Source organism: Nerophis ophidion, linkage group LG21 (assembly GCF_033978795.1).
Source record: "Nerophis ophidion isolate RoL-2023_Sa linkage group LG21, RoL_Noph_v1.0, whole genome shotgun sequence".
Lineage (NCBI taxonomy): Eukaryota > Metazoa > Chordata > Actinopteri > Syngnathiformes > Syngnathidae > Nerophis > Nerophis ophidion.
In genome coordinates this window covers 41,404,099-41,427,086 of record NC_084631.1, presented here as the reverse complement: position 1 = coordinate 41,427,086, position 22,988 = coordinate 41,404,099, and the positions used below count along the sequence as shown (strand labels likewise).

The 22,988-nt window shown below is 39.6% G+C and overlaps 1 protein-coding gene across 2 annotated transcripts in view; it reads right to left on the bottom strand.

Moving 5' to 3' along the window:
• Positions 1–1,714: 1,714 nt before the first annotated feature.
• Positions 1,715–22,988, bottom strand: part of LOC133540120 (CMP-N-acetylneuraminate-beta-galactosamide-alpha-2,3-sialyltransferase 1-like) — a 30,740-nt gene continuing 9,466 nt past the window's right edge. Inside the window, exons 2-7 of one of the 2 annotated variants that reach the window (XM_061882633.1) lie at positions 21,231–21,497; positions 16,187–16,383; positions 15,958–16,125; positions 13,784–13,829; positions 13,592–13,711; positions 1,715–5,612 (exon numbers count right to left, since the gene is read on the bottom strand). In XM_061882633.1, coding sequence (XP_061738617.1) covers positions 5,445–5,612; positions 13,592–13,711; positions 13,784–13,829; positions 15,958–16,125; positions 16,187–16,383; positions 21,231–21,482 — 951 coding nt within the window. In that variant the 5' untranslated portion in view covers positions 21,483–21,497 and the 3' untranslated portion in view covers positions 1,715–5,444. Of the gene's footprint in view, positions 5,613–13,591; positions 13,712–13,783; positions 13,830–15,957; positions 16,126–16,186; positions 16,384–21,230; positions 21,609–22,988 lie in introns of those variants that run through there. The other variant, XM_061882632.1, reaches the window with a different exon arrangement.

Below are 22,988 nucleotides of genomic sequence, written 5' to 3'. Positions count from 1 at the left end.
AATGACCTTCATGGGCATGCACCCACTTAGTTGGCCACCAGATGGCAGCACTGCGCTAAGTATAATGTCCTTCATTGGCTGAGGAGAGGAACAGCAGCTTCAAAATGGATTACTAGTTAAAGGCCTACTGAAATGAGATGTTCTTATTTAAACGGGGATAGCAGCTCCATTCTATGTGTCATACTTCATCATTTCGCAATATTGCCATATTTTTGCTGAAAGAGAACATCCACGATAAAGTTCGCAACTTTTGGTTGCTAATTAAAAAGCCTCGCCTGTACCGGAAGTAGCAGACGATGTGCGCGTGACGTCACGGGTTGTGGAGCTCCTCACATCTGAACATTGTTTACAATCATGGCCACCAGCAGCTAGAATGATTCAGTCCGAGAAAGCGACAATTTACCCATTAATTTGAGCGAGGATGAAAGATTTCTGGATGAGGAAAGTGAGAGTGAAGGACTATAAAAAAAAAAGAGGCAAGGGCAGTGGGAACGATTCAGATGTTATTAGACACATTTACTGGGATAATTCTGGAAAATCCTTCATCTGTTTATTTTGTTACTAGTGTTTTAGTGAGATTATATTGTCGTACCTGAAAGTCGGAGGGGTGTGGCCACGGTTGTGGTCACCGCCAGTGTCTCCGGTGGGAGGAGGTAATAGTCCGCAGCTGCAGGAGTACGCAAGTGAAGTGAAGTGAATTATATTTATAGCTCTTTTCTCTAGTGACTCAAAGCGCATTACATAGTGAAACCCAATATCTAAGTTACATTTGAAACCAGTGTGGGTGGCACTGGGAGCAGGTGGGTAAAGTGTCTTGCCCAAGGACACAACGGCAGTGACTAGGATGGCGGAAGCGGGAATCGAACCTGCAACCCTCAAGTTACTGGCACGGCCACTCTACCAACCGAGCTATGCCGCCCCAATGCTGCAAGTTCTGCTCGTAACTACAGTAAGAGCCAACTTATTACCACAAATTTCTCACCAAAACCTGCCGTTTGACATGTGGTCGGGAACCATGTTCGCTTGATCGCTCCGTTCCATAGTAAAGCTTCACCTTCGGGAATGTAAACAAGGAAACACCGGCTGTGTTTGTGTTGCTAAAGGCAGCCACAATACACCGCTTCCCACCTACAGCTTTCTTCTTTGACGTCTCCATTATTCATTGAACACATTGCAAAAGATTGAGTTACACAGATGTCCAGATTACTGTGTAATTATGCGATCAAAGCAGACGATTTAGAGCTGGGATTGGGCTACAATCCGAGACGTCACGCGCACGCCTCATCAAACGAGTCATCATTCCGTGACGTTTTCAACAGGATACTTCCGCGCAAAATTTAAAATTGCAATATAGTAAACTAAAAAGGCCGTATTGGCATGTGTTGCAGTGTTAATATTTCATCATTGATATATAAACTATCAGACTGTGTGGTCGCTAGTAGTGGCTTTCAGTAGGACTTTAATGGACATTTTTGTTTTACTATTTTTTGGGGGATATTACCAGTTGTGTTATTGTTTCATATAGAATTGGCCAAGTGTGATAAACACACAAGGAATATGACTGCTCTCTTTCACTGTGAAAAATAATGATTGCATACAAATACCATACCAATATTTTGGTACCGGTACCAAAATGTATTTTGATACTTTTCTAAATAAAGGGGACCACAGAAAATGTCATTATTGTCTTTATTTGAACAAAAAAATGTTAGTGTGCATGAAACATGTTTATTATTGTCATTTAGTCCTTAAATAAAATGTTGAACATACTAGACAACTTGTCTTTTAGTAGTAAGTAAACAAAGACTGCAGTAACATACTGTGTCATTTATACAGCTAGTATTTTGTACACATTATGAGGGACAAACTGTAAAAAGGGATTATTCATCTACTTGTTCATTTACTTTCAATATCTGCCTGTTTTCTCTTTTAACATGTTCTATCTACACTTCTGTTCCAATGTAATAATCACTTATTCTTCTCTTCTTTGAGACTTGACATTAGTTTTGGATGATACCACACATTTAGGTATCGATGCGATACCAAGTAGTTACAGGATCGTATTCAAAGTCCTCATGTCCCCAGGGATGTATTTCCTGAGTTTATGAACATAATATACATTTTTAAACTAAAAAGATTTTGTCGATGTAATCATAGTAGTATCGACTAGATACACTCTTGTACTTGGTATCATTACAGTGGATGTCAGGTGTAGATCCACCCATGGCGTTTGTTTACATTGTGACTCCGGTGAGCTATACGGTGTGTAGTGAAGCATGTTTAGCTATCTCCCATCCTCCAGTGATAATATACTTGTAAGAAACTTACTTTGTCGCCATGGAGGCCAGGATTAGTGATTTAGAAGTAGCTAAAACACTGAGGATGGATGTTAGCTACTAGTTAGCTCACCATGTCTTAAAGCAGATCTTCCTGAAGGGTGTTTCAGTGTTATAACTTCACCTTTATCTTTACTTTTCACACCAAAATGCGTCAATTCTCCCTTTTCTGTCTACACACTGTGTCTGCATGTAAGTACTCTGTGTGCGTGTGCTGCCGGACATGCTCCTCTGCTCGTAAAACTAGCAAAGTCACGAGGTGATGTCATGCCTGGGCACCTGTACTTTTCAAACAGAGTATAGTACCCTTTTTGATTTGATAGTACTACTACTACAAGCCCAATGCAAACCAAAACTTAATTTGTGCAAGGCTAATAAATCGTGGAGTAAGAAGATGACCAATTAGTTCCATGTTTGGCTTTGTGTGATTGTCACTTTGGCCATAAAATAGCCAATTATACATTTCTGCGGGTCATTAAATGGATTTTGCAAAAATTTAAAAATGTGTTACATGATAATAAAAATGTTGTCCTGAGGCATTTAAAAAAATGCCATACAGTTGCAACAGAAAAGACAACAAAACAAACCATGAGAGCCAGTTTTTCCAATTGGGGACTTTAAGATGTTTGATAGGTTGATTGGCAACACTAAATTGGCCCTAGTGTGTGAATGTGAGTGTGAAAAAGTTTGGACACCCCTGCACTAAGTAGTACTTTGAGCAACGTTCTTGTAATTTGTCATGTGCTAAAAGTCCCCGAGCATGAGTGGAGCACATGTAGCCACACCAGCATCACACATGTCTCAAACCTGACATCATAACAACTTAAATGTCCTATTAGAATAAATGACAGCATCAGACTATTTTCTAATTATTTTAGCTATTAGGGCGTGACACAAATTTTTTAAGTGATTTGGTGCACTCACAATAAAAATAAAAATATCAGCTTGTTATGAGCTACGTATTAAAATTATATGTCCGGTGTGGGTTCTACTTTGGGAATAACTTGTACCCCTTTTAGATCACATAGGAGTTGGGAAATTGTGTTAAATGTAAATATAAACAGAATACAATGATTTGCAAATCCTTTTCAACCCATATTCAGTTGAATATGCTACAAAGACAACATATTTGATGTTCAAACTGATAAAAAAAATTTTTTTTTGTGCAAATAATCATTAACTTTAGAATTTGATGCCAGCAACACGTGACAAAGAAGTTGGGAAAGGTGGCAATAAATACTGATAAAGTGGAGGAATGCTCATCAAACACTTATTTGGAACATCCCACAGGTGTGCAGGCTAATTGGGAACAGGTGGGTGCCATGATTGGCTATAAAAACAGCTTCCCAAAAAATGCTCAGTCTTTCACAAGAAAGGATGGGGCGAGGTACACCCCTTTGTCCACAACTGCGTGAGCAAATAGTCAAACAGTTTAAGAACAACCTTTCTCTAAGTGCAATTGCAAGAAATGTAGGGATTTCAACATCTACGCTCCATAATATCATCAAAAGGTTCAGAGAATCTGGAGAAATCACTCCACGTAAGCGGCATGGCCGGAAACCAACATTGAATGACCGTGACCTTCCATCCCTTAGACGGCACTGTATCAAAAACCGACATCAATCTCTAAAGGATATCACCACATGGGCTCAGGAACACTTCAGAAAACCACTGTCAATAAATACAGTTGGTCGCTACATCTGTAAGTGCAAGTTAAAGCTCTACTATGCAAAGTAAAAGCCATTTATCAACAACATCCAGAAACGCCGCCGGCTTCTCTGGGCCCGAGATCATCTAAGATGGACTGATGCAAAGTGGAAAAGTGTTCTGTGGTCTGACAAGTCCACATTTCAAATTGTTTTTGGAAATATTCAACATCGTGTCATCCGGATCAAAGGGGAAGCGAACCATCCAGACTGTTATCAAGGCAAAGTTGAAAAGCCAGCATGTGTGATGGTATGGGGGTGCATTAGTGCCCAAGGCATGGGTAACTTACACATCCGTGAAGGCACCATTATTGCTGAAAGGTACATACAGCTTTTGGAACAACATATGCTGCCATCTAAGCGCCGTCTTCTTCATGTACGCCCCTGCTTATTTCAGCAAGACAATGCCAAGCCACATTCAGCATGTGTTACAACAGCGTGGCTTCAAAAAAAGAGTGCGGATACTTTCCTGGCCTGCCTGCAGTTCAGACCTGTCTCCCATGGAAAATGTGTGGCGCATTATGAAGCGTAAAATAGGACAGCGGAGACCCCGGACTGTTGAACGACTGAAGCTCTACATAAAACAAGAATGGGAAAGAATTCCACTTCCAAAGCTTCAACAATTAGTTTCCTCAGTTCCCAAACGTTTATTGAGTGTTGTTAAAAGAAAAGGTGATGTCACACAGTGGTGAACTTGCCCTTTCCCAACTACTTTGGCACGTGTTGCAGCTATGAAATTCTAAGTTAATTATTATTTGCAAAAAAAAAATAAGTTTATGAGTTTGAACATCAAATATGTCGTCTTTGTAGCATATTCAACTGAATATGGGTTGAAAAGGATTTGCAAATCATTGTATTCTGTTTATATTTACATCTAACACAATTTCCCAACTCATATGGAAACGGGGTTTGTAGTTCCCTTTTTAACATTCACATGTTGCACAATGAGATATAAGCATGGGATAAAGTGTACAATCCTATAATTTTGTCAGTAAAATATATCTTTTTATGAGCATTTCTGTAACCTCGTAACATCATTGGGTTATAAGTACTTGTTTTGTCCACCATACAAGTACACTCAATGTCCTTTTCTACTTATAAAGTGTCTACTCGCATTCCTAAGTACTCAAATATATTAATTTCATTTTTTCATCTAAGGCAAAATAATCATAGTCAATAAATGACAATGACTTTAACTCTCTAATAAAAACTAAAAGTCCCCGTTTTGGTCATTAAGGCATCTTAAAGGCAATGGAGGTATATAATATATAAATATTTGTATCACTTTGCCTGCAGGGAAAAAACTATCTGTGCCTTGCATATGTTGCATTTCTTCCAACAATGAAAGATGAATAAATATTTTGTCACCTGAGTCACTGAGTATCGTGTATTATTCATGACATTAAAATCCTTTAAGGAGGCGAATGGTCTGCTTGCCCTCCAACTGTTGGATCACTTCATACTCCTGCGTGCCAGCGTGAGGTCCAGTTCTCAGCCTTTTGTTCTTCAGGATTTCAAAATAATGGTTCCAGTTTCCATCTCGGTCTGCGCCGAACCCAAAAACACTCACCTGAAAAAAAAACCAAAAAAACTTTAAAATATGAATGATTTGATGTTTGGACAAAGTTTCAAAGTCAAATTTACTTGTATCATTTCTAATAGAAGTAGAATTTGCATAAAAAATACTTTAAAAAGCCAATAGCTCTAATTAGCACAGCTTTGTTCCATTTCAAATTGTGCATCCAAAAGCAGTGAAGTTGTCACGTTGTGTAAATGGTAAATAAAAAGAAAATACAACAAATCCTTTTCAACTTATTTTCAGTTGAATAGACTGCAAAGACAAGATATTTAACCTTCAGACTGACAAACTTTGTTATTTTTTGCAAATATTAGCTCATTTGGAATGTGATGTTTCAAAAAAGCTGTCACAAGTGGCAAAACTGACTGAGAAAGTTGAGGAATGCTCATCAAAGACTTATTTGGACACACCCCACAAGTGGACGGGCTAATTAGGAACAGGTGGGTGCCATGATTGGCTATAAAAGAATTTTGTATGAAATGCTCATTTGTCAACCAATGTGTGAGAAAATTGTCCTACGTTTCTCAACCAACTACCTCATGGAATTTGGAGATTTCATCATCTACGATCTGTAATATCATCAAAAGGTTCAGAGAATGTGGAGAATCACTGCAGGTAAGCCATGATATTACGAAACTTAAATCCCTCAGGCGGTACTGCATCAAAGCCACATAAGTGTGTAAAGGATATCACCACATGGGCTCAGGAACACTTCAGAAAGCCACTGTCAGTGACTATAGTTGGTCGCTGCATCTGTAAGTGCAAGTTAAAACTCTACAATGCAAAGCCAAATCCATTTATCAATAACACCCAGAAATGCTTTGCTGGGCCCGAGCTCAGCTAAGATGGACTGATACAAAGTGGAAAAGTGTTCTGTGATCTGACGAGTCCAAATTTCCATATTGTTTTTTAAACTGTGGACAAAGAGGAAAAGAACCATCCGGACTGTTCTAGGGTGAAAGTGTAAAAGTCAGCATGTGTGATGGTATGGGGGTGTATTAGTGCCCAAGGCATGGGTAACTTACACATCTGTGAAGGCACCATTAATGCTGAAAGGTACATACAGCTTTTGGAGCAACATATGTTGCCATCCAAGCAACGTGATCATGGACGCCCCTGCTTATTTCAGCAAGACAATGCCAAGCCACGTGTTACAACAGTGTGGCTTTATAGTAAAATAGTGCGGGTACTAGACTGGCCTGCCTGTAGTCCAGACATTGATTATGTGTGGTGCAATATGAAGGGTAAAATATGAGAAGGGAGATTTGAACAACTTAAGCTGGACATCAAGCAAGAATGGGAAAGAATTCCACTTCAAAACATTGGGAGAGTTGGCACCGTTGGGAGCGTGGCCGTGCCAGCAACCTGAAGGTTCCTGGTTCAATCCCCACCTTCTACCAACTTCATCACGTCCGTTGTGTCCTTAAGCAAGACACTTCAGGTGTTTGGTGGTTAGCGCCTTGCATGGCATCTCCCTCCATAAGTGTGTGAATGTGTCTGTGAATGGGTGAATGTGGAAATAGTGTCAAAACGCTTTGAGTACCTTTAAGGTAGAAAAGCGCTATACGAGTACTGTATTTCCTTGAATTGCCGCCTGGTATATAGTATGCGCCTGCCTAGAAATACTGCCGGGTCAAACACGTTTCGCAAAATATTTTTATTAGCGCATGTCTAGAATTCCCGCCGGGTCAAACACGTTTCGCAAAATATTTTTATTAGCGCATGTCTAGAATTTCCGCCGGGTCAAACTCGTTTCGCAAAATAATTAGCATATGCCGAGAATTTCCGCCGGGTCAAACTCGTTTTGCCAAATAATTAGCATATGCCTAGAATTTCCACCGGGTCAAACTCGTCACGTCGCGAGTGACACTTCACCTGTCGTCATTTTCAAAATGGAGGAGGCTGATTTAAATCATTTGAAAAGCATTAAGGGAAGAATATTAAGAGCTATTCAGTAGGATTTAAGGTCCAAACTATTGAATATGCTAAAAAGAACAGTAAGCAGCTATGTTTTATGAATATACCGTAGCTGCGTGTGTCAAATACCTGGTGGTAGAGGGCGCTAGTGATCCTTCTTGCAACTACTCGGCTGCAGAAGAAGTGACAACAAGTGTGCTGGGAACGGATATGACGCGGGAGGTGCACGACCGACCTTTTAGGATGTAACACCACTACTCCTATGCTGGCTATGTAAACAACCAGGCTGAAATAAAGCATGTTCCAGTCATAAATACCCAGTGTATTATTTATACCATAACACTTCATGGTGGCAGCGGTGGGATAAAGAGAGCAGAACGGGAGGGGGATTTGTCCGAGGATAATTCTGTCGTCGCCCGCATTACCCGTGAGGAGCCGAGCTAACTGATAGCAGCGGTCTGCACGTCGGGAGCAAACCAAACGAGAGCGCGCTATGGCTACACACCTACTGACCATGAACTGGACCCGCAAGAGTGAGCATTGATCGGTTTTTTTTCCCTCTCGCTTGCACTTTTAAAATAGAGGATAACATATCTAAAATAAAACAGTTTTCTAAACTGGACTTTCAATCGAAGCAGGAAGTAATAAAAGAAAATCTCCATTGAGACAGAGAGACTTTTAAAACTGAAGAAAGATAAGGAAGACTTCTATAAACAAGTTATCCATGCTTTTGATCAGAAGGAGCTGCGCATGGACTTCATTTATAAGTAAAGGTAAGACCATAATAATAACGTTTATTTTTTTCATTAAATGTGCTTTTCATGATAGTATCCTTACATCACACTCACATTTTTAAGCGCAGGCCTAAATGTACCGCATGCCTTTGGTAAGAGCCCGAGTGAGAAGAGGTTTTAAATTAATTAGCGCCCCAGCGGCAATTCAACCCATTTACCATAACTCCTACAATTTTTATCCGATTTAAACCGTTCCATCCATCTTCTTCCGCTTATCCGAGATCGGGTCGCGGGGGCAGCAGCCAAAGCAGAGAACCCCAAACTTACAACTCCCCAGCCAATTCGTCCAGCTCCTCCCAGGGAATCCCAAAGCATTCCCAGGCCAGCCGGGAGACATAGTCTTCCCAACGTGTCCTGGGTCTTCCCCGTGGCCTCCTTCCTACCGGTCGGACGTGCCTTAAACACCTCCCTAGGCGTTCGGGTGGCATCCTGACCAGATGCCTGAACCACCTCATCCGGCTCCTCTCGATCAACTTCAAAATATTCAGCTTGTTCAGGAATTGTGTGCTCTCCTTTAACTCCTTTCCTAGAATTTCCAGTTTTAGGGACATATTCCCCATTCCAAATTAATCATCCATTTTTAAAACCTCATACAATTCCCACATTTTTAAACCGATTCAAACCATTCTACCCTCCAATTCATCCTTGAAATTCAAACACCCATTTTTCCACGTTCAACACATTTCCAGGAATTCCCGTCTTTTTCTCACCTTATTTCCAACCTTTTTTAGTGCGATGACTCCTTTCACATTTTTCAACCGTTCCACTGTCCAAACATTTCATTGTCAGGACAAACAAACTAAATGGTAAATGGGTTGTACTTGAATAGCGCTTTTCTACCTTCAAGGTACTCAAAGCGCTTTGACACTACTTCCACATTTACCCATTCAAACACACATTCACACACTGATGGAGGGAGCTGCCATGCAAGGCGCCAACCAGCACCCATCAGGAGCAAGGGTGAAGTGTCTTGCTCAGGACACAACGGACGTGATGAGGTTGGTACTAGGTGGGATTTGAACCAGGGACCCTCGGGTTGCGCACGGCCACTCTCCCACGGCGTGGCGCCGTGGGAGAGTGGTTTAAGAACTTGAACATTTCCCGGTTTTCCCAAAATTCTTTAATACAATTTCTCAATTTAAAAACAGTTTCTACTTCAACATTTCTTGACCGATTTTAACAATTCCAACACCAACCAATTAGTCGTTTCCAAAAAAATCCCACTTTCCCACAAAGTTCCCATTGAAATGAATGGGAAATTTTTCCAAGTCGCACAATTCTCACAGTTTTCAACCTATTCAAACCATCCCAACACCAACACATTCCACTCATCCTGGACTTTAAAACTAACACTTTCCCAAGTTCCAAACCAAAGGCTGTTGTTTTTCCTGGGAATTCAAACTCTTGAACATTCAAACCATTCCAACATTGAAACTGTTCTTCCATTCATACAACATTCTGTCAGCATTTCACTTCAAGGTCAGCATTGGAGCACGGACACATCTAGTTAGTAAGGCCATGATTCTTCTACTGCCCTCCTACGTTTAATCACATGTTGACTCTTGTTTAGTTGAGTTTATTAAGGATCCCCCTTAGTCTACACCGCAGTGGAGACTATTCTTCCTGGGGTCCAGGCAAAAAACATCACACAATCACAAAAAAAAAAAAGATTAAAATGCAGTACAACATGATCAGATAATAAATATACACATTAGTGTACCAAATATAAACAATAAGTGACGAAAAAGGACTATCCTTCCGTTTTCTACTGCTTATCCCAAAATCGATAAAATAGTCAATAGTTAATAAAAACAGTCATGACATTAGGTACAATCTAGAATATCTCTTTCCGCTATACCTCTCCTTAATCTATTCTTAAAAGCCACTATGCTGGTGATTGATAGCAGATATTGTGGAAGTGGATTCCAATAAGTGATTGCCCGATACATTACAGTCTTTTTCAAAACATCACTTTTGGGTTTAAGACGTGTGAGAGCACCTCTTAGGGTTAGCCTGGTACCGTAGTCGTGACTGTCACTAGCCTGGTAACCGTAGTCGTGACTGTCACTAGCCTGGTACCGTAGTCGCGACTGTCACTAGCCTGGTACCGTAGTTGTGACTGTCACTAGCCTGGTACCGTAGTTGTGACTGTCACTAGCCTGGTACCGTAGTTGTGACTGTCACTAGCCTGGTACCGCAGTCGTGACTGTCACTAGCCTGGTACCGTAGTTGTGACTGTCACTAGCCTGGTACCGTAGTCGTGACTGTCACTAGCCTGGTACCGTAGTCGTGACTGTCACTAGCCTGGTAACCGTAGTCGTGACTGTCACTAGCCTGGTAACCGTAGTTGTGACTGTCACTAGCCTGGTACCGTAGTTGTGACTGTCACTAGCCTGGTACCGTAGTTGTGACTGTCACTAGCCTGGTACCGTAGTTGTGACTGTCACTAGCCTGGTAACCGTAGTTGTGACTGTCATTAGCCTGATAACCGTAGTCGTGACTGTCACTAGCCTGGTAACCGTAGTCGTGACTGTCACTAGCCTGGTAACCGTAGTTGTGACTGTCACTAGCCTGGTAACCGTAGTTGTGACTGTCACTAGCCTGGTACCGTAGTTGTGACTGTCACTAGCCTGGTACCGTAGTTGTGACTGTCACTAGCCTGGTACCGTAGTTGTGACTGTCACTAGCCTGGTACCGTAGTCGTGACTGTCACTAGCCTGGTACCGTAGTCGTGACTGTCACTAGCCTGGTAACCGTAGTTGTGACTGTCACTAGCCTGGTACCGTAGTTGTGACTGTCACTAGCCTGGTACCGTAGTTGTGACTGTCACTAGCCTGGTACCGTAGTTGTGACTGTCACTGGCAAGCAACAGCTGAGAATACAGATACGAAGGTTTATGGTATGTATAGATGTTTTTTAAAAATAGAATCAAACTACACGCTAGTCTTTCACCAACTGTCATCCATGACAATTCCTGATGCATGATCTCCGAAATGAGCAATGGAGAACTAGTCTGGCAGCTCTGTTTTGGGTAAACTGGATTTTATTTAGATCTTGATTAGAAGCATTAGAGCAGTTTGCTGAGCAGTAGTCACGATGTGACAATACAAGGGATTGTATAACTTGCTTCGTAGTTGTGTTAGTTAAAAAATAGTTCCTTCTTCTTATGATTGAAATGCTTCTGCTCATTTTTGTTACTATGTTTTTAATGTGAGTGGCCCAAGATAGTCTTTCATTTATTGTAACTCCCAGCAACCTGGCTTCTTTAACTTGTTCAACATGAACTCCGTTCAGAGAAACATTTAATATGCATTCCTTTCCTCTGAGCATGTTTTGATCAAATAACAAAACATTTTGTATTGGAAATATGAAGTTTCATCTTATTTTCTGTAACCCAGAACCCTCGTTGTTGGCTTTCAAATGATCATTTCTTGCTCACTGTTCCATATGCCCGCACAAAACTGGGAAAAGGACTTTTGTTTACCCTGCTCACTTTTACATGGACGGATGCTGCAAAAAGACTGGAAATTAACTGAACTTATTTCATGGAACGCTTTGAAGTCTATATTGAGAGCGTTTGAGATGATGTTTCTAAATTGTAACTGTTCTTAAAGTGGATGACAAGTATTTGTAACTATCTTTTGCTGCCTCTTGGCCAGGACTCCCTTAAAAAGATGTTTATATTCATCTCAATGAGAGTATCTTGGTTAAATAAAAAAACAAACTGACTTAAAGACCTACTGAAATGAGATGTTCTTATTTAAACGGGGATAGCAGGTCCATTCTATGTGTCATACTTGATCATTTCGCGATACTGCCATATTTTTACTGAAAGGATTTAGTAGAGAACATCGACGATAAAGTTCCCAACTTTCGGTGCTAAGAGAAAAGCCCTGCCTGTACCGGAAGTCGCAGACGATGAGGTCACATGTTTGATGGCTCCTCACATATTCACATTGTTTAGAAATGGGAGCCTCCAACAAAAAGTGCTATTCGGACCGAGAAAACGACAATTTCCCCATTAATTTGAGCAAAGATGAAAAATTAGTGTTTGAGGATATTGATAGCGACGGACTAGAAAAAAAAACAAAAAAAAAACGCAATTGCACTGGGACGGATTCCGATGTTTTTAGACACATTTACTAGGATAATTCTGGGAAATCCCTTATCTTTCTATTGTGTTGCTAGTGTTTTAGTGAGTTAAATAGTACCTGATAGTCGGAGGTGTACGTCCACGGGTGTCTTGACGCCAGTGTCTCAGGGAAGTCGACGGCAGCTTCATGGACGGCACAAGCTCAGCTTTTCTCCGGTAAGAAGCGACTTTTTAACCACAATTTTCACACCAAAACCTGCTGGTTGACATTCCGTCGTGTTTCATGTTGGCTTGACCGCGCTCTGATCCATAGTAAATTTTCACCTCCAGAAATTTTAAACAAGGAATCACCCTGTGTTTGTGTGGCCAAAGGCTAAAGCTTCCCAACCCCATCTTTCTACTTTGACTTCTTCAATATTAATTGAACAAATCGCAAAAGATTCAGCAACACAGATGTCCAAAATACTGTGTAATTGTGCCGTTAAAGCAGATGACTTTTAGCTGTGTGTGTGTGCAGCGCTCATACTTCCTAAAAACGCGTGACGTCGTGTGTACACGTCATCATTACACGTTTTCAAGACGAAACTCCCAGGAAATTTAAAAATGCAATTTAGTAAACTAAAAAGGCCGTATTGGCATGTGTTGAAATGTTAATATTTCATCATTGATATATAAACTATCAGACTGTGTGGTGGCTAGTAGTGGCTTTCAGTAGGCCTTTAAGTGTTGTTTTAATTCAACTGTCCTACTATGCAAAGCAAAAGCCATTTATCAACAACATCCAGAATCGTCGATCTGTAATTTCACCCCCTTAACATGCTTCAAAACTCACCAAATTTTACACACATATCAGGACTCGCAAAAACTGCCATCTAATAAAAAACCAAACCCCAAAAATCAAAATTGCGCTTAGCGTCCTCTAGGAAAAAAAACAGACAAAACTGCATGTAACTTCTGTTAGAAATGTCGTAGAGACATGGAATAAAAAACTTCTATGTAGGTCTGACTAAGATCGGGACTCGGGACACGGCGGCAGCGGCCAAAGGCGGACCCGACCAACGCTGCTTGCAGCTTTAATTCAACTGTTCTTTTAATTCTCCTATGTTTTGTACAGCACTTTGTGATTGTTATAAATCAAATGTGCTTACCGTACTTCCATTGCTTACCTCATCACACATCTGCATACTGAGAACCAAGGTCATGAATCCAGAGGACGGGTAGCTGCCGGTCTTATGCAGCCACGTTTCATGGACGTGTTTCATGAAGCCAGGGTTGAGGATCATCACCTGGAGACACAGGTGTCGTGCTCAGGTCTTCAAGCAACAGACAAGGTGCGATACTTGATTGGCGGAACTCACCAAGTCCTTGTTGCCCCGCTTCTCTGGGTTCTCCTTGCCAACTTCTCTGGAAAAGGGTGGAGCACAGCAGCACATATCACTCTTGACAATCAACATTGCGCTTATTGCCTCATCTTAACTCCCACATGACATGAGTCATGGAAATCACAAATATTCACACATACGCAACAGGAATTTGTGATAAAGATAAGGTTTGCATTGTTATGTTGACTTATTTCGACAATGTGATGCGATGTGTTGCACTGATTCATGTGATAACACGTTCACTACTTTATTCTTTTTAACTGCCCCTATTTTTTCATTAATTGCTTACGGATATAAAATGTTCAAGGTGAACATCAAAAGTGATGACTATTGCCAGTTGGTCACTATATGCACTTCGGCAACCATTTTGAATCAGGCTTTGCATTAAATATCTTGTCTTTTCAGTGTATTCAATCATATATACTGTATTTTTCGGAGTATAAGTCGCTCCGTAGTATAAGTCGCACCGGCCGAAAATGCATAAGAAGGAAAAAAAAACATATATAAGTCGCATTTTTGGGGGAAATTTATTTGATAAAACCCAACAGCAAGAATAGACATTTGAAAGGCAATTTAAAGTAAATAAAGAATGGTGAACAATTGGTACCGGGCTGCAGAATAATTTTTTATTTCATCTTTATTTAAAAAAATAAAAATACTTTTTTTGTTGTTGTTGTTGTATTAAATCAACATAAAAAACACAATATACGCTTACAATTAGTGCACCAACCACAAAAACCTCCCTTTTTCATGACAAAAACGTCCCTTTTTCATGACAACTTTCGGGACAACTTATTAAGCGTTGACCGGTCCGTGGATACTAAAAGGTTGGGCACCACTGCGTTATACGACGCATACCGTATTTCCTTGAATTGCTGCCAGGGCGCTAATTAATTTAAAACCTCTTCTCACTCCGGCGTTTACCAAAGGTAAATTTAGGCCTACGCTAATAAATTTGAGTGTGATGTAAGGATTCCATCATGAAAAGCACATTCAATAAAAAATACTTTATTATGGTCTTACCTTTACTTATAAATGAAGTCCATGCGCAGCTCCTTCTGATCAAAAGCATGGATAACTTGTTTATAGAAGTCTTCCTTATCTTTCTTCAGTTTTAAAAGTCTCTCTGTCTCGATGAAGATCTTCCTTTATTACCTCCTGCTTCGATTGAAAGTCCAGTTTAGGAAAATGTTTTATTTTAGATATGTAATCCTCCATGTTAAAAGTGCAAGCGAGAGGAAAAAATAAACGTTCGCTGCTTGTTGTCACTTCTTCTGCAGCCGAGTAGTCGCAAGAACGATCACTAGCGCCCTCTACCACCAGGAGGCGGGAGTCATTTAATATTTGACACACGCAGCTACGGTATATTCATAAAACATAGCTGCTTACTGTTCTTTTTAGCATATTCAATAGCTTGGACCTTAAATCCTACTGAATAGCTCTTAATCTTCTTCCCTTAATGCTTTTCAAATGATTGAAATCAGCCTCCTCCATTTTGAAAATGATGACAGATGAAGTGTCACTCAGGACATGACGAGTTTGACCCGGCGGAAATTCTAGACATGCGCTAATAAAATAATATTTTGCGAAAGGAGTTTGACCCGGCAGTAATTCTAGGCAGGCGCATACTATATACCCGGCGGCAATTCAAGGAAATACGGTAAATAACCAACTGAGAAGGTGCCTGGTATGTTAACCTAACATATTATGGTAAGAGTCATTCAAATAACTATAACATATAGAACATGCTATACCTTTACCAAACTATCTCTCACTCCTAATCCATAAATCCCATGAAATCTTATACGTCTAGGCTCTTACGTGAATGAGATAAATAATATTATTTGATATTTTACGGTAATGTGTTAATAATTTCACAGGCAAGTCGCTCCTGAGTGTAAGTCGCACCCCCAGGCCAAACTATGAAAAAAAAAATGCGACTTATAGTCCGAAAAATACGGTAAGTTGAAAAGGATTTGCAAATCATTGTATTCTCTTTTTATTTACAATTTACACGTGACAACTTCACTGCTTTTGTATTTTTGTTTATATAATTTCCCTTTGTTGGTGAAAATATATTTCCCTTGGTACCAATAAATGATCTCTCATGTAAGCGCCAAGTTAACCGTGAGAAAGAGTCAACAATCTACCTGGGAGTGAAGGTCTTGAGCAGCCACAGGAGGTCGTTGATCTTGAATGGAAAGAAGACCAGATGTGTGGAGTTGTCCAAATACTTGGCACTCTCAGGATACATGACGTGATGAGTCGTCTTGGTGCCCACGTCCTCCTCGTAGTCTTTGGTGCGCCCGCCGTTCATTCTAGTCGCCACCTCAGTCATTACATACGCTCGTTTACAAGAATGGAGGTGGGCGGGGCTACCTGATCACGATGTTGTGGTAATCAACCAGTGGTCCGTAGTGCGAGCCTTTGAGGTTGCCTGAATTGCCCACCACTGCACACGTCCTGCAGAGGTCGGGCGACGCCGCCTCCACGTCGGGCACGGCTGGAAAGATGGTGAAGAGTTTGTTGACCGTTTCTTTGAAGAAACTGAAGGGTCTCTTTTCACTCTGCAAGTGCTGACACGTAGAAAACGACAATCAGATGTTATGTCCTGGTCCATTTAACAAATGAGTCCAATTATAGCCTTCAAAATTACAAACCCCGTTTCCATATGAGTTGGGAAATTGTGTTAGATGTAAATATAAACAGAATACAATGATTTGCAAATCCTTTTCAACCCATATTCAGTTGAATATGCTACAAAGACAACATATTTGATGTTCAAACTCATAAACTTTAGTTCTTTTTGCAAATAATCATTAACTTTAGAATTTGATGCCAGCAACACTTGACAAAGAAGTTGGGAAAGGTGGCAATAAATACTGATTAAGTTGAGGAATGCTCATCAAACACTTATTTGGAACATCCCACAGGTGTGCAGGCTAATTGGGAACAGGTGGGTGCCATGATTGGCTATAAAAACAGCTTCCCCAAAAAATGCTCAGTCTTTCACAAGAAAGGATGGGGCGAGGTACACCCCTTTGTCCACAACTGCGTGAACAAATAGTCAAACAGTTTAAGAACGTTTCTCAAAGTGCAATTGCAAGAAATTTAGGGATTTCAACATCTACGCTCCATAATATCATCAAAATGTTCAGAGAATCTGGAGAAATCACTCCACGTAAGCGGCATGGCCGGAAACCAACATTGAATGACCGTGACCTTCCATCCCTCAGACGGCACTGTATCAAAACCCGACATCAATCTTTAAAGGATATCACCACATGGGCTCAGGAACACTTCATAAAACCACTGTCACTAAATACAGTTGGTCGCTACATCTGTAAGTGAAAGTTAAAGCTCTACTATGCAAAGCAAAAGCCATTTATCAACAACATCCAGAAACGCCGCCGGCTTCTCTGGGCCCGAGATCATCTAAGATGAAATGATGCAAACTGGAAAAGTGTTCTGTGGTCTGACGAGTCCTAGTGTGTGTGTGACAACCATTGGTACTTTAACTTTAACTGAACACGGACCTCTTATGTGTGACTGCTATCATATTTCAGTGTACGTGTATCTTGTATGTGTGACTGCCATCTAGTGGTCACACTTATTTCACCATGTACCAAAAAAATTGCTTCAAGGTCGGTAAGTACAACCAAAATTATGCTGTGCATTAGGCGCATCGGGTTATAAGGCGCAATGTCGAGTTTTGTGAAAAAAATTTAAAAAAGGATTTTAAGCTCGCTTTAAAATACGGTAAATAGAATATGAACATTGTAAAGTGTATTTATTTCCCCCAGATTGGAAATATGAGTTTGGACGTTGTATTTTTGGCACATAAAATCTGATTTTTGTGTCCTCAAATGACTGAGATCTGATTTTTTTTTTTGCCAGTCTAAATCCTCTAAAGTGCTTCAAATGTATCCTTTTGGGATCAGACTCAGGTCACATCAGGAGGTAGTCCTGAATCCCATTGGAATCTGATCTTTTCAAATGTCACTGCAGTGTAAATGCAATGTGGCCTGAAAATGATTTTTTTTTTTTGGCGTCACTGGTGTGTGCCGGAAAGACAGCGGAAATGAAATTTCATCACAACACAGTCTGCGCCGAGACAAAGATTGTGAATGAACAAAAAGAAGGATCACTCTGACCAGTTAATTTACTGTTACATAAACGTGCTCAGGTGCTGGGAGTGATGCACAAAGTAAGACGTCGTACTTGCTGTAAGACCAACAAACGCCAGACTCAAGAATTGGGATTGGCCAACATGGCTGTCACTCAAGTGCCAGTGACGGTGAAGGCGGAAAAAAAACTGCCTCTTGCAATTTATTTTTTACCGCACTAATTACAACCTGGATGTTGAATGCGTTTCCATTAATCGTGCAGCCCGAGCCCTGTTTCCATCTGTTCTTGTACAAACCCCGTTTCCATATGAGTTGGGAAATTGTGTTAGATGTAAATATAAACAGAATACAATGATTTGCAAATCCTTTTCAACCCATATTCAGTTGAATATGCTACAAAGACAACATATTTGATGTTCAAACTCATAAACTTAATTTTTTTTTGCAAATAATAATTAACTTAGAATTTCATGGCTGCAACACGTGCCAAAGTAGTTAGGAAAGGGCATGTTCACCACTGTGTTACATGACCTTCTCTTTTAACAACACTCAATAAACGTTTGGGAACTGAGGAAACTAATTGTCGAAGCTTTGAAAGTGGAATTCTTTCCCATTCTTGTTTTATGTAGAGCTTCAGTCCTTCAACAGTCCGGGGTTTCCGCTGTCCTATTTTACGCTTCATAATGCGCCACACATTTTCCATGGGAGACAGGTCTGGACTGCAGGCGGGCCAGGAAAGTACCCACACTCTTTTTTTTACGAAGCCACGCTGTTGTAACACGTGCTGAATGTGGCTTGACATTGTCTTGCTGAAATAAGCAGGGGCGTCCATGAAAATGTTGCTTGGATGACTAGATATGTTGCTCCAAAACCTGTATGTACCTTTCAGCATTAATGGTGCCTTCACAGATGTGTAAGTTACCCATGCCTTGGGCACTAATGCATCACCACACCATCACAGATGCTGGATTTTCAACTTTGTGCCTATGACAATCCGAAAGATTATTTTCCTCTTCGTTCTGGAGGATACCACATCCTCTATTTCCAAATATAATTTGAAATGTGGACTCGTCAGACCACAGAACACCTTTCCACTTTGCATCAGTCCATCTTAGGTGTGCTCGGGCCCAGCGTTTCAGGATATTGTTGATAAATGAGTTTGGCTTTGCATAGCAGAGTTTTAACTTGCATTTACAGATGTAGCGACCAACTGTAGTTACTTACAGTGGTTTTATGAAGTGTTCCTGAGCCCATGTGGTGATATCCTTTACACACTGATGTCGATTTTTGATGCAGTACCGCCTGAGGGATCAAAAGTCCGTAATATCATCACTTACATGGAGTGATTTCTCCAGATTCTCTGAAGTTTTTGATGATTTTACAGACCGTAGATGGTAAAATCCCTAAATTCCTTGCAATAGCTCGTTGAGAAATGTTGTTCTAAAACTGTTCGACAATTTGTTACAAAGTGGTGATCCTCACCCCAACATTATTTGTGAAAGACTGAGCATTTTTTGGGAAGCTGTTTTTATACCCAATCATGGCACCCACCTGTTCACAATTAGCCTGCACACCTGCGGGATGTTCCACATAAGCGTTTGATGAGCATTCCTCAACTTTATCAGTATTTATTGCCACCTTTCCCAACTTGTTTGTCACGTGTTGCTGGCATCAAATTCTAAAGTTAATGATTTGCAAAAAAAAAAAAATGTTTATGAGTTTGATCATCTAATATGTTGTCTTTGTAGCATATTCAACTGAATACGGGTTGAAAAGGATTTGCAAATCATTGTATTCTATTTATATTCACATCTAACACAATTTCCCAACTCATATGGAAACGGGGTTTGTAAAATCTAGCCAATCTTTGGAGAGTTTCTGCGACTTAGGCGCCATGACGTCACTAGGCAAGTTACGTAATGACGTCATTCCAACCCACAGGAAGTAACCCTTTGAAAAGCTGGCGAGCAATTCCAAGGAAGTGATACACTGGGGACTGATTCTGAAAAAGAGCCAGTTTTCCATTCCTTTTGGAAGAGAAAACCGAGGTTACACTGATTCTCTTCAGTAATGGATAAAAAAAAAGCAGAAAAAGATGATCTATAACAGGGGTCACCAACCTTTTTGAAACCAAGAGCTACTTCTTGAGTACTGATTCATGCAAAGGGCTACCAGTTTGATACACACTTCAATAAATTGCCAGAAATAGCTAATTTGCTCAATTTAACTTTAATAAATAAATCTATATATATAAAAAAATGGGTATTTCTCTCTGTCATTCCTTCGTACATTTTTTTTTCCTTTAATGGAAAGTTTTTTGTAGAGAATAAATGATGAAAAAAAACACTTAATTGAAGGGTTTAAAAGAGAAGAAAACACGAAAAAAGTGAACATTAAATTTTGAAACATAGTTTATCTTCAATTTCGACTCTTTAAAATTCAAAATTCAACCGAAAAAAAGGAGAGAAAAACTAGCTAATTAGAATATATCTAAAAAAATGTTTTCAAAATTATTTATGGAACATCATTCGTAATTTTTCCAGATTAAGATTAATTTTAGAATTTTGATGACATGTTTTAAATAGTTTAAAATCCAATCTGCACTTTGTTGGAATATATAACATATTGGACCAAGCTATATTTCTAAGACAAATCATTATTTTTTCTAAATTTTCCAGAACAAACATTTTTAAAGAAATTCAAAAGAATTTGAAATAAGATTGAAATTTGATTCTACAGATTTTATAGATTTGCCAGAATATTTTTTTAAATTTTAATCATTATAAGTTTGAAGAAATATTTCACAAATATTCTTCGTCAAAAAAACAGAAGCTAAAATGAAAAATTAAATAAAAATGTATTATTCATTACAATAAAAAAAAAAGAAATGTACTTGAACATTGATTTAAATTGTCAGGAAAGAAGAGGAAGGAATTTAAAAAGTTTATGTGTTTAAAAATCCCAAAATCATTTTTATGGTTGTATTTTTTCTCTAAAATTGTCTTCCTGAAAGTTATAAGAAGCAAAGTAAAAAAAATAAATGAATTTATTCAAACAAGTGAAGACCAAGTCTTTGAAATATTTTCTTGGATTTTCAAATTCTATTTGAGTTTTGTCTCTCAGAATTAAAAATGTCTAGCAAAGCGAGACCAGCTTGCTAGTAAATAAATAAAATTTAAAAAATAGAGGCAGTTCACTGGTAAGTGCTGCTATTTGAGCTATTTTTTAGAACAGGCCAGCGGGCGACTCATCTGGTCCTTACGGGTGACCCCTGCTCTATAACAACAAACACTAACCTTCCACCAGTTGAAATCCTCCTCAAAAATGGGGTCCCCCTTGGACAAGAAGGGCTTGGGCGCCGCGTCCAAAAGATCCTTAACGCCCGGGTCGCTCTCGCTCAAACATTTCTGGCAGTCGCATGACTTCAACTCAAGCGACCTGCGCAAATACAAGGACGGCAGATTCCATTTGGACGTATAGAGCACAGCCAGGGCCGTCAGACACAGTAGGGTCACCAGCCCCCAGGTCTTCATCACTGTGGACAACATCTGGGCAACGAGGGCCTGCAAGACACGATAGTCTCAACTTGGAATAGTCACAAGTGAACATGAATGATGGATGGTCCTGGGTCCTACGGGGCAGCCACTCCTCGGCTTGGCATTAGGACTATTGTTGGCTACTATCAACACTAAAACCTGTTCTTGGAGGTCTGGCATCCTGGAGCAAGTCCAGCAGATGAAGACAAAAGGGAGCACAGACAGTTTTTTTTTTAACAAAGGAATCCTTAATCTCAAACTTCAGTGTCACCCAACAATGCGTGTTATGTCAGTAAACTACATTTGGAAGTTCTTATGCCAACTCAAAAACTCCCCAATAAAACCTGTTGTACAAAATGTGTTCAGATGTCTTTTGAAATGTAGAAATGACGTGTTCGGTACATCATAGTACGTACCAGGGTTGTCCTGAGACCAATATTTTGGTACCGGTACAAAATGTACTTCGATACTTTGATACGTTTCTGAATAAAGGGGACCACAAAAAAAATGTCATTAATGTCTTTATTTCAACAAAAAAATCTTAGTGTACATCAAACTTATGTTTATTATTTTCATTTAGTCCTTCAATAAAATAGTGAACATACTAGAAAACTTGTCTTTTAGTAGTAAGTAAACAAATAAAGACTCCTAATTAGTCTGCTGACGTATGCAGTAACATATTATTTTGTCTATATTATAAAAGGACAAATGGTAGAAAATGAGTTAGTAATCTACTTGTTCATTTACTGTTAATATCTGCTTATTTTCTCTTTTAACATGTTCTATCTATACTTCTGTTCATATGTAATAATCACTTATTCTTCTCTTCGTTGATACTTTACATTAGCTTTGGATGATACCACACATTTAGGTATCGATCTGATACCAAGTAGCTAGAGGATTAAACAATGGTCAGAATTTGAGTCCCCATGTGTCCAGGGACATATTTCCTGAGTTTATAAACATAATATGAATTTAAAAAAAAGGAAACAGATTTTGTGATGGGAAAAACATCCTTATAGATACACTAGATACACTGTTGTTATTATCATTATATATATATATATATATATATATATATATATATATATATATATATATATATATATATATATATAAATAAATAAATAAATGGGCTGTACTTGTATAGCGCTTTTCTACCTTCAAGGTACTCAAAGCGCTTTGACACTACTTCCACATTTACCCATTCACACACACTGATGGAGGGAGCTGCCATGCAAGGCGCCATCCAGCACCCATCAGGAGCAAGGGTGAAGTGTCTTGCTCAGGACACAACGGACGTAACGAGGTTGGTACTAGGTGGGAATTGAACCAGGGACCCTCGGGTTGCGCACGGCCACTCTTCCACTGCGCCACGCCGTCCCATATATATATATATTATATTATATCTATTATATGCGGAGATAGGCACCAGCGACCCCAAAGGGAATAAGCGGTAGAAAATAGATGGATATATATATATATATATATATATATATATATATATATATATATATA